At 37.7% G+C, this 17,879-nt stretch overlaps 1 protein-coding gene across 1 annotated transcript in view; it reads right to left on the bottom strand.

Annotated features, from left to right (window-relative positions):
* The window catches only part of SLC38A4 (solute carrier family 38 member 4), a 79,962-nt gene that overhangs the window by 33,396 nt on the left and 28,687 nt on the right, over window positions 1–17,879 (bottom strand). Inside the window, exon 2 of the mRNA XM_055395565.2 lies at window positions 410–639. Within this exon, the coding sequence (XP_055251540.1) occupies window positions 410–528 (119 nt within the window). The 5' untranslated portion in view covers window positions 529–639. The remainder of the gene's footprint in view (window positions 1–409; window positions 640–17,879) is intronic.

The raw sequence follows: 17,879 nt of genomic DNA, 5'->3' as shown, positions 1-17,879 counted from the left end.
GACTGAACTGAACTGAACCGAACTGAAAGACACTTTTAGCCAGAGAAGAATCTCAGCAGAACTCTGGAGATGTAGAAATGTTTAACAGAGCAGTCAGAAGAAGAGGAACCTGAGAGAATAAACCAAAAGGTAAGAGAAGTGGTATGTTAATTATAATTTAAATTATTATGTATTATGAATAGGAACAAGAACACTGTAACTGCAATTTTAAAGTAATCATACAAAGGACTAACATACAATAGTGATATAACATTGTCTACTTCAGGATCAGAGAGTTGATGTGTTAACATCAACATCATTGCTATCTTTCTAATAGGTAATCAATTCAGTTCTTCCCAACAAAAAATTTGTTTTCCATGTCCATAAACCTCTCATTTTTCCACGGAGCCTGATCATTTGAAGCCCATACCTGCTCATTGCTGCCTTTTCTGAATTTCCCATCCCGGTGTAGCTGTCTTGAACACTTTCTTCACTGATGCTCTCATCATCGGGCTCGATGTTGACATTGCTTAGTTCCATGGGATCCATTTGAGCTGTCAGCGCTTTCTTGTCCACACACAAGCTCCTTCAGTGTAAACAAGATACTGTACCTTCAGCTTGAGGCTCTTCTATTTGGTGTTATGTTCAGAACACTCTGTTCTGCAAACAGAACACAAAATAAATCACTATAAATTTCTTTAAATTAGATAAATAAATCCAAACCACCTACTTGTGTATGTTCTCTGTAAAAACATGAAAAGTAAATAAATTCCTGAAAAATTCACAAAGTATGTCTCCAAAGTTTCCATTACCCAATACCAAAAAAAGAAAGAAAGAAAGAAAATGAAAAAGGAAAATTCTTAATAAATTGCCAAATTAGCTGGTATTTATAGAATGTCTTTTCAATTGCAGGGGCTTTGATAGTCACTGTAGGAAGAAAAAAATAAATCTGAAGACATGGTAGCAGTCTTCAAGAAACTTCAGGTATTTGTTAGCAAACTGTATTACTTCAATGGGTGACAATGGTAAACTGTTGATAAAGAAAGATCTGCCAAGGTAGAATCTACCAGTGTCTCCACCAACAGTAACACAGAAAATGATGGTGTTAATTTTGCTTTAATCTGTTAATCGGGCATGAAGAATTAACACCATCAAAATACTTGATAACATGCAATATAAGGTAGAGTCAGGCTCAGGGAGCCACTTTTCAGGCACTTGGATCATGAAACCAACGTTAGGAACAGTAACAAAAGTTTAAGTACAAGTTTATCTTAGAATCAGCCTCAGTCACCATCTATGCCAAGTTGAAATGCATTTTAACAAGAAAGGGATCGAGCTTTTAGGCTTTGCTCTGCCTTTGATTCACTGGATCTCAGCACATTTAGCTTATTTTACCTAATTTTCCACAAGTGAAAAGGGGTGGACTGCTACTGTGCAAAAAATTTGCTATGAATCCATTAATATTAATATTCTGAAATTTTTGCTATTAGTTTCATTCAATTCTTATTGAATCAATATATTGGGAAAAATACTATCACTATTGGAAGGTGTGGTTCCAAAACACACACCACCATTTGGTAAGGAAATCCTGAGCAGAGAAACTAACATAAAAATTGCTCCACTATGCATGGAATCCATAAATTCCCTGGCAAATAAGAAACAGGCTCATGAGAATGACTCCATAAGTCCAGTGCTGCAGCACCGCCTCTGTGGAGGACAACCCTTGATCAAGACGATTTCACACTCCAAATCACAAAAGTTGCAAATCACATATGGAAACTGAAACTCAATAGGAGAGTCAGTAGGCACAAAGTAATTCACACCTGAGTGACTACAAACTGCAAAGTAATATAAAACGGACTGTATGATAAAAGAAAAAACAAAATGGATTATAAAATTAATATAATAAAAAGTAATAAAAGATTTGAAATAAGAAATAACATTGACAGATTATGAACACAATAGAAGATCAGACTGGTTTGAGAAAAAGACAAAAAGAATTCTAAAAATAAAATATATAATCATATTTTTAAAAACTCAGCTGGAGGGAGAGTAATAAAACTGGAAGATAGATTGGTGGAAATCACTCAAATTATATCACAAAGCAAAAAAGAAAAATATGAAGTTAAGAGACATGGGGAAGAAAAACAGAAGTAAAAATTTAAACATGTCTGAATAGTTATTCTAATATGAAAGAATTGTGAGATGAGAGACTAAAAGGACAAAGAATTGTTGTGAATTAAAGGAAGAGAGTAGTTCTCAGGATTCATAAAAACCACACAGTACTTCCAGCAGGAGGAAGAAAAATAAATATTTTCATTAATAAAGGGTACTGTAAGTGTATAATAGCAAAGATAAAGAGAGAAACCTTAGAAGCACCAGAGAGAAGCATACAATTAAAAGAAAAAATAGAAACTAGTATTCAGTTCAGTTCAGTCGCTCAGTCGTGTCTGACTCTTTGCGACCCCACGAATTACAGCACGCCAGACCTCCCTGTCCATCACCAACTCCCGGAGTTCACTCAAACTCACGTCCATCGAGTCGGTGATGCGTACAAACTTGTTTCAACATCCCACAGTATCACAGAGTATCAGTTTCACTTCCCAGTAGCAATCACTAATGACAGTTACTGTTTTTACTTCTTCATTTAAAGTTAGTCATTCTAAATTTAAACTATTCACTAAAACCTCTCTGATTTGGTTTATCAACTCTAAACTGACACTTAGGAAAGATAAGGAAATTAACATACTTCTTTCTATACTCCTAATTGCTTCCTCCACACCCCTAATTGTTTCAGCTCATGAAATACTTCTACAATGTTAAGATTCATGATAATGTCATTTATTCTGTAAAACAAATCTCTCATAATTTACCTAAAAAATCAGCATTTACAACATTGCTGTGCTATAATTTACAACGTTATAATTGTGTAAATAGTATGCCCAAAGAACCAAGAGGTATATTTGACTACATAATAAAGTATGTATAATAATAAACTACTAAAACTTACGCTTCCCAGGTGGCGCTAGTGGTGAAGAACCTGCCTGCCAGTGCAGGGGACATAAGAGAAATAGGTTCAATCCTTGGATTGGGAAGATCCCCTGGAGAAGAGCGTGGCAACCCACTCTAGTATTCTTGCCTGGAGAATCCCATGGACAGAGGAGCCTGATGGCCTACAATCCATGGGGTCGCAAAATGTCAGACAGGACTGAAAGCAGGCATGCACTAGAATTTTGGAAACAAATTATCCACACTGTTTTACTTTCTGAAGGGCTTCCTCCTCCCTCTTCTGGGTCTTATTCAGGTGCTCATGTTTCTTGAATGCCAAGCTATCTCCTTTCTTCAATCCATTTTGCATTGTGCTGAAATACTCCCTTGAACAACTTTTTCCCACAATAGGTTCAGAAATAGAATTCCTGAGTTGTTTCATGTTGGAACATGTCTTTACTTTATTCTCAAACTTTTTTGATTGTTCGAATTCTAGATTCAAAATCATTTTCCTTGACAAGGTTGAAAACCTTTGTCTCTTGACTTTTATGAATCAGAGTCTCATCTCTTTGATTTTTTTTTTCCTTCTGAAAGGTTTTATAATTTCCCTCCTTAACAAAATCTGAAATTTCTCCAGGATGTAACTAGATGTGAGTAGTTTTAAAAATTCATCTTAATCCACCCATGGAGAGCCCATTCATTCAAGAGACTTGTATTTTTCTTCTGATAAAAATGTTCTACCATTTTAAAATGTTTCCCTTCCTTTGAAATTTGTATTAGTCATGTACTGGCCCTCTTTATCTCTATTGCCAAGATTTTCTCTTTATTTCCCATTTTGTTACTCAGTGTTCACGGATAGTTCCTCAATTTCCAGAATAACAGATTACACTGTGATATAATAACACATATACATTTGATCTTCATTCCCATTTCTGGCACAAAGCTCCAAATGTAATTACATAACTAATATTTGGGTTTTGTACCCAGTTCCTGAAATAGTTCTGGAATGATAAAGATATTTTTTTGTTGTTGCTGTTGTTGTTATTCATAGCAAGACCCTTTTAACCACACCTGAGTTTATGATAATGAAGTGGCTTTTGTAAAGCCCTTGGGATGGAGGCTGGTTGCTAGGGGAACCAACCAATTGATTAGAGAGCTGGAACTTCCAACCCTACTTCCAATCAACTAAGAGAGGAGAGAGGAGGACTGAACGGACTGAGTCAATCAGATGTGGACAATTATTTACTCATGTCTGTATATTAAGCTCCCATACAGCACCCTAAGTGAAGGGGCTTGAAGAGTTTATGCAGTGGTTATCATACAGAGATGCTGGGAAAGTGGTCCACAAGGAGAGGGCATGAAAGTTCTGAGTCCCTTTCCTCATACTTTGTCCTGTGCATCTCTGCCATTTGGCAGTCCTTGAATTATATCCTTTTATAGTAAACCAGTAATCTAGTAAGCAAACTGTTTCCCTGAGTTCTGTGAGTGATTCTAGAAAATGATTAAATCTGATTTATAGCTGACTGGTCTGAAGTACAGGAGGTCTGAACTTGCCATTGCATCTGAAGTGGAGGAGTCTTGTGGGAGTGAGCCCTTAATATGTGGGATCTGATGCTAACTCCAGGAAACAGTGCCAGAGTTGACTAAATTGTAGGACTCCCTGCTGGTATGTGAGAATTGGCTGGTATGGGAAAAACTCACACTTTTGGTACCAGAAGAAAGTATTGGGGGTAGAGTAGAAAACCATTGTTTACTTTTAAGCTGTAACCATTTTCTCTTTCAACCTGCCAGCTAATTATTTTTCACAATCATGTTTTTAATTCCTGATCATGTGTTTATTCTCTTCTTTTTTCATGCCATCTTTTTTGTTTGTTTTACAGATGAAGTATTTATACAAATCTTCCTAAGGCTATTGATTTCAAGTGTCCAAAAGCTCTTGTTGTTCCCTAAATTATGTATTTTTTCCTGGAGTTATTCTGTTTGTTCATCTTGGATCTTCTCTTCCATTTTCCTGGCTTTCCTGAAATTCTTAACAATCCTGGGTTGTCTGTTCTTATTTATGAATGAAGAGTATATTGGTTAACTTAGAAAGCTAGTACTTGGGGTTTCTCTAAAATCTTACAGGCTCATTCCACTGATGGATTGCTCCCTGTAGGTCCCCTGTTGCGGCTTCCCTGCTGGCTCAGTGTTAAAGAATCTGCCTGCAAATACAGGAGTTGCAGGTTTGATCTCTGGGTGGAGAAGATCCCCTGGAGAAGGGAATGCCTGAGAAATCTCATGGACAGAGGAGCTTGGCAGGCTGCAGTCCACAGGGTTGCAATAGTAGGACACGACTTAGTGACTAAACAGCAAACAACAGGAATGGGGTAAGTGGCATCTATGCAGCCAGTCTGTCTGCAGAGCAACTACAGGACTCCACTCCCAGACACAGCTGGCGCTGTAGGCAAGGTTTCTCAGGGGGCAAAACACAATGATGTATTTTCCTTTTGGTGGAGCTTCCGTTTTTGCTTGTTATCTCTGCCTGCTGTGGAGGTCTTAATATCTATTATAGAGTCCATTCTTAGGCTCTCTTTACAGACTAGATTGCAGCCCTATTTTTTGACCAAAAGAGGCAGCCCAAACAGATGAAGAGTCCAAACCAAAGTTCCTTAGTGAACACCTGGTCATTGGTTGCTCATGAATCGTGCCTCCTCTTTGTGTATATTGACTTAACTTGGAACTCCTACTGGACTGCCTCTGGAAAAAGCCCAATTACCTGTTTTACCCTGGTTCCTTTTCTCTTTCACAGGTTTTCCGCCCCTATCTGCTTCCTGGCTTGTAGGAATTCTTAAAACTTCCATTTGTTGCTAATCAGTTCAGTTTAGTCACTCAGTCATGTCCAACTCTTTACGACCCCATGGACTGCATCAGGCCAGGCTTCCCTGTCCACTACCAACTCCCGGGGCTTGCTCAAACTCATGTCTATCGAGTCGGTGATGCCATGCAACCATCTCATCCTCTGTCATCCCCTTCTCCTACTGCCTTTAATCTTTCCCAGCATCAGGATCTTTTCAAATGAGTCAGTGCTTCGCATCAGGTGGCCAAAGTGTTGGAGTTTCAGTTTCAGCGTCAGTCCTTACAATGAACATTCAGGACTGATTTCCTTTAGGATTAACTGGCTTGAACTCCTTGCAGTCCAAGGGACTCTCAAGAGTCTTCTTGAACACCACAGTTCAAAAACATCAATTCTTCGGCACTTAGCTTTCTTTATAGTCCAACTCTCACATCCATACATGACTACTGGAAAAACCATAGCTTTGACTGGACAAACCTTTGTCGGCAAAGTAATGTCTCTGCTTTTCAATATGCTGTCTAGGTTGGTCGTAGCTTTTCTTCCAAAGAACAAACTTCTTTTAATTTCATGGCTGCAGTCACCATCTGCAGTGATTCTGGAGCCCCCCAAAATAAAGTCTCTTTCTCTTTCCATTAACTCCCCATCTACTTGCCATTAAGTGTTGGGACTGGATGCAATGATCTTAGTTTTTTGAATGTTGAGTTTTATTATTTTACAGATCTCTTGTGATTTTGTTCCTTTAAGAAGGATCATTTCATTTTAAGTTTCTTTGCTTGAATTCCTCAAGGATAGGTCCTAAACTCCCCTTGTTCCAATCTACTCCCAAGGCTTCATAAACCATGGAGTCTCTAAGTCACAGTTCTGGCCCAGGCCTTCTTTCTGACTTCCAGTTACATGTGTCCCGTGCCCTGATGTATATACATCTGTGTATCTCAAAGGCAGTTCAATTTCAATGTGCCTAAAATCTAACTCGTGACAGTTCCTCCTTCTTCCAATATTTCCAATCCAAAGAATGTTGTCACCATTTATCCGGATCTTCACATCAGAAATATCAGTCTTCTAATTTTTTATCCTTAACATTTATTCCTTTCTAAAGTCTAGTTGATTTTGCAACAATTAAAGCATTTCTCAAATTAGTCCACTTCCTTCTATTGCTTCCACCATCGGTTTTGTCCGAATTTTCTCATAATTGGTACCTTTATCCTTTCTTACCTACCCTCCTCCTCCTCATTCATTTTCTACAAACAGGCACATTGATCTTTTGAAAACAAAACTCAGATCATGTCATTTATTTGCATAAAATCCTTTATTGTCTTCCCTTTACTCTTAGGATAAAATATAAAATTCTCCACATGCCCACACAGTTCCACATGGTCCCTCTACTCCTGATTTCACTCCTTCCACACCTTCCCACCTCACTGTTCTAGGTATTCTGGCCTCCTCTCAGTTTCTGGGTCTCCCTGAGTTCTCTACCACCTCAAGCCATTTGCCTGATAAGATCGATTGCAAGAAGAATGGCCCCTAATCCTAATTTTGGTCCTGGTCAAGGGACATCTTCTCACCAAAGTTGGAACACAGTTTCACAGCTCATATCTGTAGCTCTGAAGATTCTATTACTGATCTCCTTTAAGGGAACAACAGCTAAAAGCATAATTTTAAAAGAATTAGAACATTTTGAGAAACTAGATACACTGAGTCATTTGCCTGCTGCACAAAGTAGGTCCTTTGAAGCATTTAGATTACAGCATAATTGCTAAAACTTAACGCATGATTAATCAACATGGAAGTGTATAAAGATGGTATTTATTTATCCAACAAATACTGAGAATGAACTATAAGCCAGAATTTATGAAAGATAAGGCACGAATAAGACAGAATCCCTATACCTGATGAACTCTGTTTAGCAGAGAAAACAGATTTTTGAACAAGCTCTTATATTATAATCTTTACTTTTTTCTCTGAATAAATACTTATTGAACTAATCAATGAATCACTCCGTGGGGAGACTAGAAAAGAACGATACTGTGATTGAAAAATAACATAATATATGTGTGTGCTCAGTCGCTCAGTTGTGTCTGACTCTTCACGACCTCATGGACTGCAGCCCAGCAGGTTTCTCTGTCTATGGGAAACTCCAGGCAAGAATATTGGAGTGAGTTGCTATTCCCTTCTCCAGGGGATCTTCCTGACCCAAGGATCAAACCTGGGTCTCCTTCATTGCACCAGCTTCTTTACTGTCTGAACCACCAGGGAAGCCCTTTTCACAATATAATACATAGATATTAGCTTTCATAGCCATAGGTTCTTCTGCTGCTCCCAATCTCAGTCCATGGCACTTCATAAGACGTGCTCACAGTGAAACGGGGCAGGACCCGATAGTCCTTGCCCTCTTCCCCTTGTCCTCTGCCTGCCTTTCGCCTGTGGAAAACCTTAGTTAAAGAATAAGTTTAATCAGAGAAGTGAGAAATGCAGAAACAAAGGAAAACAGTCAAAGGAGACCAAATAATAATAATAATAACGTAGTCATTAAGCATAGTCAAGGACCTTCAGTTCTTTCTCAAGGGCTATAGATAATATTCTGAGCCATATCCTGCAAGCTGTCTTACAGATACTCAAACATCAGGTGGAAGAATTAACTAAATGATGACTAGACTGTACCCACGATGTGAGCTGCCACAATTCTGAGAACTGGCCACAAAGCAATGGGAACAAATGGAGCCTGGAACTGAAGACTGACTGCACCTCAAACAACCAAGATGAGACTGACCAGGCCACCATGGATCAATTTGAGGATGACTGTCAGAGCTGACTGTGCTATTTTTGCACATAGCTCCCTCTCTCTGTCTATAAAAGCTCTAATCCCCTGCTTTTCAGGGTTGGTGGGGGCGGGGGCAGGGAGTTGGCCTTTGGACAGATGTCCACCCTCCCCCACCCATCCCAGTTGCCAGCCTCTGAAATAAAGCAAACTTTCCTTTCCACCAACCTGCCTATTTATTGGCTTTTGGGGGTCAAGCAGCCAGATCCCATACACCTTTTGGTAAAAATAGGAGGAATCTGGCTGAACTTCCCAGGTGGCCCAGTGGCTAAGACTCTGTGCTCCCAGTGCAGGGTGCCCTGGGTTCAATCCCCGATCAGGAAGCTGAATCCCACATGCTGCAATTCTGTGTGTTGCAACTGAGACCCAGTGCAGCCAAATAAATAAAATAAATATTAAAAGAAAAATTTGGTTATCATTATAGGCACTTCCCCTTCTCTATACTGTACCCCACGCCCATGTGCAATCTATCACCATATCAATCTTTCTTGCAACATTTACTTAAAATTAATTTACTTTTCTCTCCATGACCATTATGTTAATCCAAATGACTACATGTTGAAGGACCCAAAATTATTTTTCTCATTACCTTTCAGAATAAAGTCAATTTCCTCTCTAAGCCTCTACATAGCTTAACCCAGACAGAGCTCTTGAGTCCTGCATTGAATCACATGCCCCCTTTCTCACTAGATTAACTGGACTTCTTTCATTTCTTCATTGCCACCTCGGGACCTTTCTACCCTGCTGTTCCCTCTGCCTGGAATTCCCTTCCCCACATTCTTAACAAAGTGTCTCCCACAGTTAACTAAAAGAACCTGAAAATCTTTAAATGCCACATGGTCAGAGAGGCCCCATGTCTAAATTAGATTTTCCCATGGAGCATGGTCTCCTCTTCCTTGCAAACCCATCACACTTTGAACTTACATTTTTAGTTGTATTATTATTTGATAAATATTAATAACTGTCTCCTCTGCTAGGCAAAAAAAATTTCATGAAGGTGGGACAAGGTCAGGTTTGTAGACTACACATATTTCCATTATCTAGCACAGTATTTGGTGACATATTCTTCTAAGACCAAGGCAATTTTATATGTTCTCCTTTATAGATGCAAGTACAATTCTTATTATAGCTTTATAGGTTAACATTTCAAAGTGAAATAGAAATGTTCCCTTCTGGTTCCCAAGAGGAAGAGCAGCTTTGTTGTACAAGGAATGTTCAAAATTCTTCTAAAAGAAAAACCAGATTTGATTTGACAGAACTTTCTATAGTCTAACATTTCTCGCTAATGAAGTTAGGTTTCTCTGCAAGACAGATTTTGCCGAAACAGACTGGATATTTGAGTGCAGTGATCTTCTGCATTGCCATTTTACTTTATTTATTCAGGAAGGTACAAAATCAAAATTTGAAACAAAAGTATTTGGAACACCATCATCATTTAGAAGTCTTTGTTTCATCATACTTATTATATTATCTGAATGTCCTAAATAGTTGATTCCTTATATTCAACTTTTAGTTATTAAATATTATATATAATATATATAATTAGTATTATTTATAAACATTTATTTTACCTGATAAATGAAAGCACAAAAAGAGCTAAATTTCCCACTATTGCTGTTTGTTTTTCATCCAGTCCAGTTCTGATGAATCTACTGTGAAATCTAGGTTCAGGTAGCAGATTTTACCCTTTGGTTGTATTAGCAGGAAGTTGCTGATCCTATAGCAACTTACTCCAGTAAGTTGCCTGGGAAATCTCATGGACAGAGGAGCCTGGCAGGTTTCAGTTCATGAGGTCACAAGAGTTGGACATGACTTAGTGACTATACCACCAACCACAACTTCTAAAAGGCAAATTATCTTGCATCAAAGGCGCTGATTTAAATCCACATCCAAAATATATCTTAAATAAATGAATATAGATTTGACAATGAAATGAATCTAATATTACCTTTATGTAAAATTCTCTTAAACAATTTCCCCAACAATGTCGTTCTAATCACATGTTGATACTCAGATGACTCATTAGTCTATGGCATGATTTCTTACAGAAATCAGCTTTCATAAAAGCGTTCACTGTCAGTCTGAAGTACCTCTTACAAAAGAAACTGCCAATAATAGCGAAACCGTATTCACTTCACTTGGGCTTCACTGGTGGCTCAGATGGTAAAGAATCCCCCTGCAAAGAGGAGACCCAGGTTTGATCCCTGGGTCAGGAAGATCCGCTGGAGAAGAGAATGGCTACCCACTCCAGTACGCTTGCTTAGAGAATGCCATGGACAGAGGAGCCTGCTGGGCTATAGTCATTGGTATCTCAAAGAGTCAGACATGACTGAATGACTAAGCATGCACACATTCACTTGACAACTTCATATTGCTGATACTAATATTTTAGCATTTTCATTCCCTTCCTCTACTTAGACATAGCTTAGAAATAATATCAAAGGAGAACTGGAAAGTTAAAAGAATGTACCGTATGTTGAGGTCTTGTCCCTTTTCTAAGAATATTACATGCTTGCTAATATAAGAATTAAAGCAGCCTTTTGATGAAGTATAAAGGACTATTCATAAATCCATATACATTATTTTACTTATAAATTTTCTAGCTCTGCTCTTAGATACATAGATTCTCTAGTCATCTTAAATGTTAAGAAATACCTTAAATTCCTGCATAAATTTTAATTCCTATTTTCCCAAACAGTAGTTTGTTTCCAGAGTGCACCTCAATATGTAACATATTTAATATTACACAGTGAACTCCTTATGCTATCCATGTTAATGCATAATATTTAATAATCTGTCATAAATTATGGGTATGCTGCTGCTGCTTCTATAAGTCGCTTCAGTCGTGTCCGACTCTGTGCGACCCCATAGACAGCAGCCCACCAGGCTCCCCCATCCCTGGGATTCTCCAGGCAAGAACACTGGAGTGGGTTGCCATTTCCTTCTCCAATACTAAGTTCTAAATGTCTATATTCTATATAATAGATACTGGACTACCCGCAGAGGTACTCTTTTTCTTCTGAAATAATTTAACTTTTAAAAAATTAACTCATATATTAAAAATAATAGCTTCAATAACCCCTAAAGCACACTGTATAACATAGTTTAAGAAAAGTCAAGAGTTGAGCTCTCAAAACTACATTTCTCAGTACTTAAATGTTACTGATATACTTCTTAGAAGTAGAAAGGCTTTCCAGAAAATCCCAAAACACTATCTAAACATAAATCTGAAAAAATGGAAGATCTTGTCTTGTAAAACAAATGGCTATCTTTTCTAGGAAATATGCTTAATTTTTTTTTAGTTTGTCAAGAATAAAACTTAGTCAATGAATTGTCCATGAATACGATGTATATCATCATTTAAAATATTTTTTCACTGAGTTAGAAAACAGTTTCGTTATTTAATTTAATTAGACATTTAATTAAAATAATCACCATATGCTCTATAAGAAGCTCAAAATACATTGAGAATTCTCCCGCTGTCTGATAAATACATTTGAGGAGTACAGATCTAATTTTTAGATATCTGATTCCAGCCTTTCTATATCTAAAGCTTTGCTTATATTCTACTAATCTGTCAGTTTCTTCCAGTAAATTTGCTGTAAAAATACTCCTTCACTAAAATGGCTACATAAAAACACAAGCTAAGACACAACATTTATTTTTCTTTTGAAAATGACGCCACTCAAACACTTAGCTTTTCACATCTACTGTAGTGGTATGATGTTCTTTCTTTGAGTAAACTAAGTTTTGGTGGGTGTCACTCCAGAGCCTCCCCCCAGGATCTGGGTAAATAGTTTCAATATTTGACATTATATTGAATCGATTTTTTACGAGAAAAGTAATAAATAATCAATACCATAAAAAGAAAAAATGAAGTATTATTTCAACACTACAAGTTTTCATATAAAAACAGCTTTACCTTAATTATTTATCCGGTCCTGTGCAGTCTTCCCAGAATTGTTTGGCAGAGCAGACCCCTGTTGCAGAGTTGACTTATGTGAAATTTTGGGGATCTAGATAATGATTTAAAGACCAGTGGGAGTGAGCTAGACAAGCCAATCACCACCAACCCCTCACCCCAACACCTCCCTCCGTCCAACTTGCGTCAGCTCTTAAAAAAATAGAGAAGCTGAATCAGTTTACTGTTGCACACTCGGATTAAACACCAGTTACACCAATTTCTGTTTGCTTTCAGAATTTTGGCTTTTATACAACAAAATAGTCACTTACTGAAAGCTTTACCTTGATCGGTATCTTTCTGTATCAAGATTCTACAACTTGGTTGACTGATAAATCTGAAATGTTAATTTTTCTAGAGGTTTATGAACTGAAGTCAAATTAAAGTAATACCATAATAACAGAATCAGACTGCTTAAAGAAATATTACAATTAGAAAATGTAGAAAGTATTAAATAGTGGAAGAGCTATTTTCTTTGGAATCATCGATTTTATTCAGAAGAAATTTTATATTAGAATAACAGACACTCGCAACAGCACCAAGTTACTCAAGGTGACGTGAGGCTGGAAATCATAAGCCCTTTCAGCCTCTGCTACCATTTCAAAGGTAGTGTGCTGAGTAAGCAAAGCATTATTTGGAGTTTTTAAAGAATTTCTAAACAGACATTTTCTCCCTTTCAAAAAAATCTACTTGACTTTCCATATATCAGAAGAAGAGTTAAAATGTGTTGGCAAATAATTCATCCTGTTATGAAAATGTATAAAGCAGACAACATTCTGAAAGTTAAGTGAGAAAACAGATTAAAAAAATCAGTCCGGAATTACGAGTTCTTTGCCTTTTTAATATTTATGACATCGATGAGCTCTCTAGTAACCAATCAAAAGAAATGCTAGTTGCTAGATTGCAACAGTTGTGTCAATTTCCTATTTCTGAAAAAAAAAGACAACTAAACATTGTTCTTTGAGAAAATCTTAAGTTGATGCAAGAAATTAAACATTAAGCAAAGTGTCCAATTAGCCATCTCTCTTTTCCTTTTCAAATAGGCCCATTTGGTCTACTAACTTTAACATGGTATGTTTACTTTCATTTGCCTTTTAGTTGCTGCTTCTTTCAGAGTTACCTTGTAACTTTGTCCATGACCGGATGAAAATTATTATGGTCTAGGGGAAAAGTGATAACAAACACACTAATTTGTTGTCAGCTGAAGCTCCAATACTTTGGCCACCTGATGCGAAGAGCCAACTCATTGGAAAAGACCCCGAGACTAGGAAAGATATAAGGCAGAAGGAGAAGGGGACAACAGAGGACGAGATGGTTGGATGACATCACCAACTCAATGGACATGAGTTTGAGCAAACTCTGGGAGATGGTGAAGGACCGGGAAGCCTGGCAAGCTACAGTCCATGGGGTTGCAAAGAATCGGACATGACTGAGCAACTGACCAACAACAACAACACTAATTTAAATTTCAGATAAATTTAAAGAATATTTCTTTTCAAGTTATTTCCATCATTTAATTATTATCTTTCCAACTTAAGATTTTCTTCTGTTTGCAAAGTTATCAGATGAGTATAAAATTAAGAAAGCAAAAATCTGGACTAATTGTTAGAAAATGAAATATTTGTGTTCTAGCAAAATTTCATGTAATAGTACAATTTCATTTCATAGTATATTTTCATGCAAAATAGGGTGGAGATAAATGAATAAATACCTACAGTTTTACCTCTCAAATTTTAAGTCTTGGTATCCATATAATTCTTATGTTTTTCAGTTCACTAAGTAATTATAGCAAATTAACATGCTGGATTAAAATGAAAAGTACACACAAGAGACTTCTATGAAGAGTGTTATACTTTTTTAGAACCTACTCTAATTGCAAAATTCTTAGCTCATCGATTCAAAAGTCAAATATACATAGACAAAAACTAATTTGACAAAAGTTGGTTGAATTAAAATGACTTAGGAACTTTTTTATTGTGCAATTATTTTTCCCCTAGGTATCTGACATGTTTGGACAAGAAAAGATTAATGAAGAAATGTATGGTTTGGTCTTGACGAAACTCATAGTAACTTTCCTTTCACAAGGAAAATACAGACTTAAGCATTATAGTTTTATGTTCTGAATATTTCTTAAATCATATCATAATGTAATTTCATATACATTTGGCAGTAGGTCTATTCTCTTTTGATTTTTAAAACATGAAAATACCACATAATCTGATGGGATATAATTTGGTACAAGCATCAGTGTACAAAGAGGTAATGAACCAGAATATGTACAGATTTTTTTTTAAAATGAAAAATATCTGGATAGTGAATAATGAAGCAAGTCTGAACAATGAAATGACAGACACTATGATCCTTTTCATAAGGAATTCATAGAAGTGTCACCAAGAACAGAGGTGGTTGAGGTGGGAAGTTGGTTTGCAAGGTGTAATATATGTTCACTTAAAGAGATACCCAGCTTCCAGATTACAATATAATTAATATTAGCAGAATTATATCATATACTCCAGGACTCTAGAAGATGAAAAGTCCCCAGGGGCTAAGACCATCCAAGAAGACGAGGGAGCCTACTGATCTTGAAGAGGGCCTTAAAGTCTGGGCGAGATTCCAATGGGTAGAGATGAAAGGGACAGGCATTTTGGATGCAAAATGTAGAAATGCTAGAAGCATATTCTAGGAACAGTGAAAACTAGTCTGGCCGCAGCAGAGACTTTTCAGAGAAAAACAGATTGGAATGGAATAGTTCAGGCTATAAAAGGCATTAAATCTAGAAAACTCAGATTTCTGTGATCAAGATCTCTTGAAAGCTTCTGAAGAAAATCACAGAATCAGCAGGGATACAGGTGGATGATAGGATAGAGATGGAGAAGAGTTCAAGAAGGATGCTGAGGAGGCTGACTGATGGCTTGGCTTTGGTGATATTTACCTATCTGAGAATAATGGCAGAAGAGAAGGCAAATGGAAAGGATTTGAAGTGGGTTCAATGGTAGTTTGACTCTTTCTTGTACTACTGTTTCTATTTATCACTTTCACTAGCTCACAATGCATGGTGTGAATTTTATGTGATACTTTTATCAGAAATAAAAAATTTGTAATGAGACCTTTATATTTCTTTATATAGAGAAAGAGAATATATGGTGGTAACTCATCCACTTCAGCACCCCATCAATCTGTGGTTCTCATTTTCAAATAGTACAGAGAAGATCCTAGAATGTATATCCCAATATGTCATCTAGTAAAAGTACAAACTTTCTGACTCAAACTGATTCAGATCATACCCATGCATTAAATCAGATTTTTTTCTTGCCTGTATTTAAAAGCACTACTCATCTTGTTTCAAATTTCTACCTCCATCAATGTCTTTGAAGGGAAAGTTCCAGCTGGATAAAGTTAAAAATTGGTCAACAGTAATATATTATATATTATAACAATAATTACATAGATATATGCTTTAGCCAGACTATCGCGGCATTTTGCAATGACACAGGGAAAGATAGCCTCTTGTTCTCATGATTGTACCCAAATTTCTAATTTTAGTCATGTGACAAATGATACTTGGAAATACAATGTTGTCACAGGCAAATTGGAAGAATATGGGTAGAAACAGTAATGACTAAGAAACAAAATCACCTAATTTTTAATAATTTTGTATTGCCTTTGTATCTGTATTCAAGTGCTTTTCTTTGCTCCTACTTTAATTTCCCTTACCTACCCTTTTCCTTGCTTCTGTTTCTTTTTAACTTTTCTGTGCTGCTGCTGCTGCTAAGTCACTTCAGTTGTGTCCGACTCTGTGTGACCCTATAGACGGAAGCCCACCAGGCTCCCCCATCCCTGGGATTCTCCAGGCAAGAACACTGGAGCGGGTTGCCATTTCTTTCTCCAATGTGTGAAAGTGAAAAGTGAAAGTGAAGTTGCTCAGTCGTGCTACATTGACTTTTTTTACATCTACTTTTAATTGGAGGATAATTGCTTTACAGTGTTGTGCTGGTTTCTGTCTTGCGACGTGAATCAGCCATAAGCGTACATGTATCCCCTCCCTCTTGAGCCTCCTTTCCAGCCCCTCTACCCTGCACCTCTAGGTTGTCACGGAGCACTGGGTTGAGCTCTCTGGATTGAGCAACTTCCCCCCAGCTATTTATTTTACATATGGTAATGTATATGTTTCAAAGTTATTCTCAGTTGCTATACTGTCTTTCAGTTCAGTTCAGTTCAGTCGCTCAGTCGTGTCCGACTCTCCGTGACCCCATGAATCACAGCACGCCAGGCCTCCCTGTCCATCACCAACTCCCGGAGTACACTCAAACTCATGTCCACAGAGTCGGTGATGCCATCCAGCCATCTCATTCTCCGTCGTCCCCTTCACCTCCCGCCCCCAACCTTTCCCAGCATCAGAGTCTTTTCCAGTGAGTCAACTCGTCGCATGAGGTGGCCAAAGTATTGAAGTTTCAGCTTTAGCATCAGTCCCTCCAATGAACACCCAGGATTGATCTCCTTTAGAATGGACTGGTTGGATCTCCTTGCAGTATAAGGGACTCTCAAGAGTCTTCTCCAACACCACAGTTCAAAAGCATCGATTCTTCGGCGATCAGCTTTCTTCACAGTCCAACTCTCACATCCATACATGACCATGGGAAAAACCATTGCCTTGACTAGATGGACCTTGGTTGGCAAAGTAATGTCTCTGCTTTTTAATATACTATCAAGGTTGGTCATAACTTTCCTTCCAAGGAGCAAGCGTCTTTTGATTTCATGGCTGCAATCAGCATCTGCAGTGATTTTGGAGCCCAAAAAAATAAAGTCTGACACTGTTTCCACTGTTTTTCCATCTATTTCCCATGAAGTGATGGGACCAGATGCCATGATCTTTGTTTTCTGAATGTTGAGCTTCAAGCCAACCTTTTCACTCTCCTCTTCACTTTCATCAAGAGGCTTTTGAGTTCCTCTTCACTTTCTGCCATAAGGGTAGTGTCATCTGCATATCTGAGGTTATTGATATTTCTCCCAGCAATCTTGATTCCAGCTTGTGCTTCTTCCAGCCCAGCGTTCCTCATGATGTACTCTGCATATAAGTTAAATAAGCAAGGTGACAATATACAACCTTGACGTACACCTTTTCCTATTTGGAACCAGTCTGTTGTTCCATGTCCAGTTCTAACTGTTGCTTCCTGACCTGCATACAGGTTTCTCAAGAGGCAGGTCAGGTGGTCTGGGATTCCCATCTCTTTCATAATGTTCCACAGTTTATTGTGATCGACACAGTCAAAGGCTTTGGCATACTGTCTTTACGAGGCCTTATT

This window comes from Moschus berezovskii, chromosome 6, assembly GCF_049115385.1.
Source record: "Moschus berezovskii isolate FMDL1 chromosome 6, NW_MosBer_1.0, whole genome shotgun sequence".
NCBI lineage: Eukaryota > Metazoa > Chordata > Mammalia > Artiodactyla > Moschidae > Moschus > Moschus berezovskii.
Note: the sequence above shows the minus strand (reverse complement) of the source record. Positions and strands in the feature narration are given on the sequence as shown.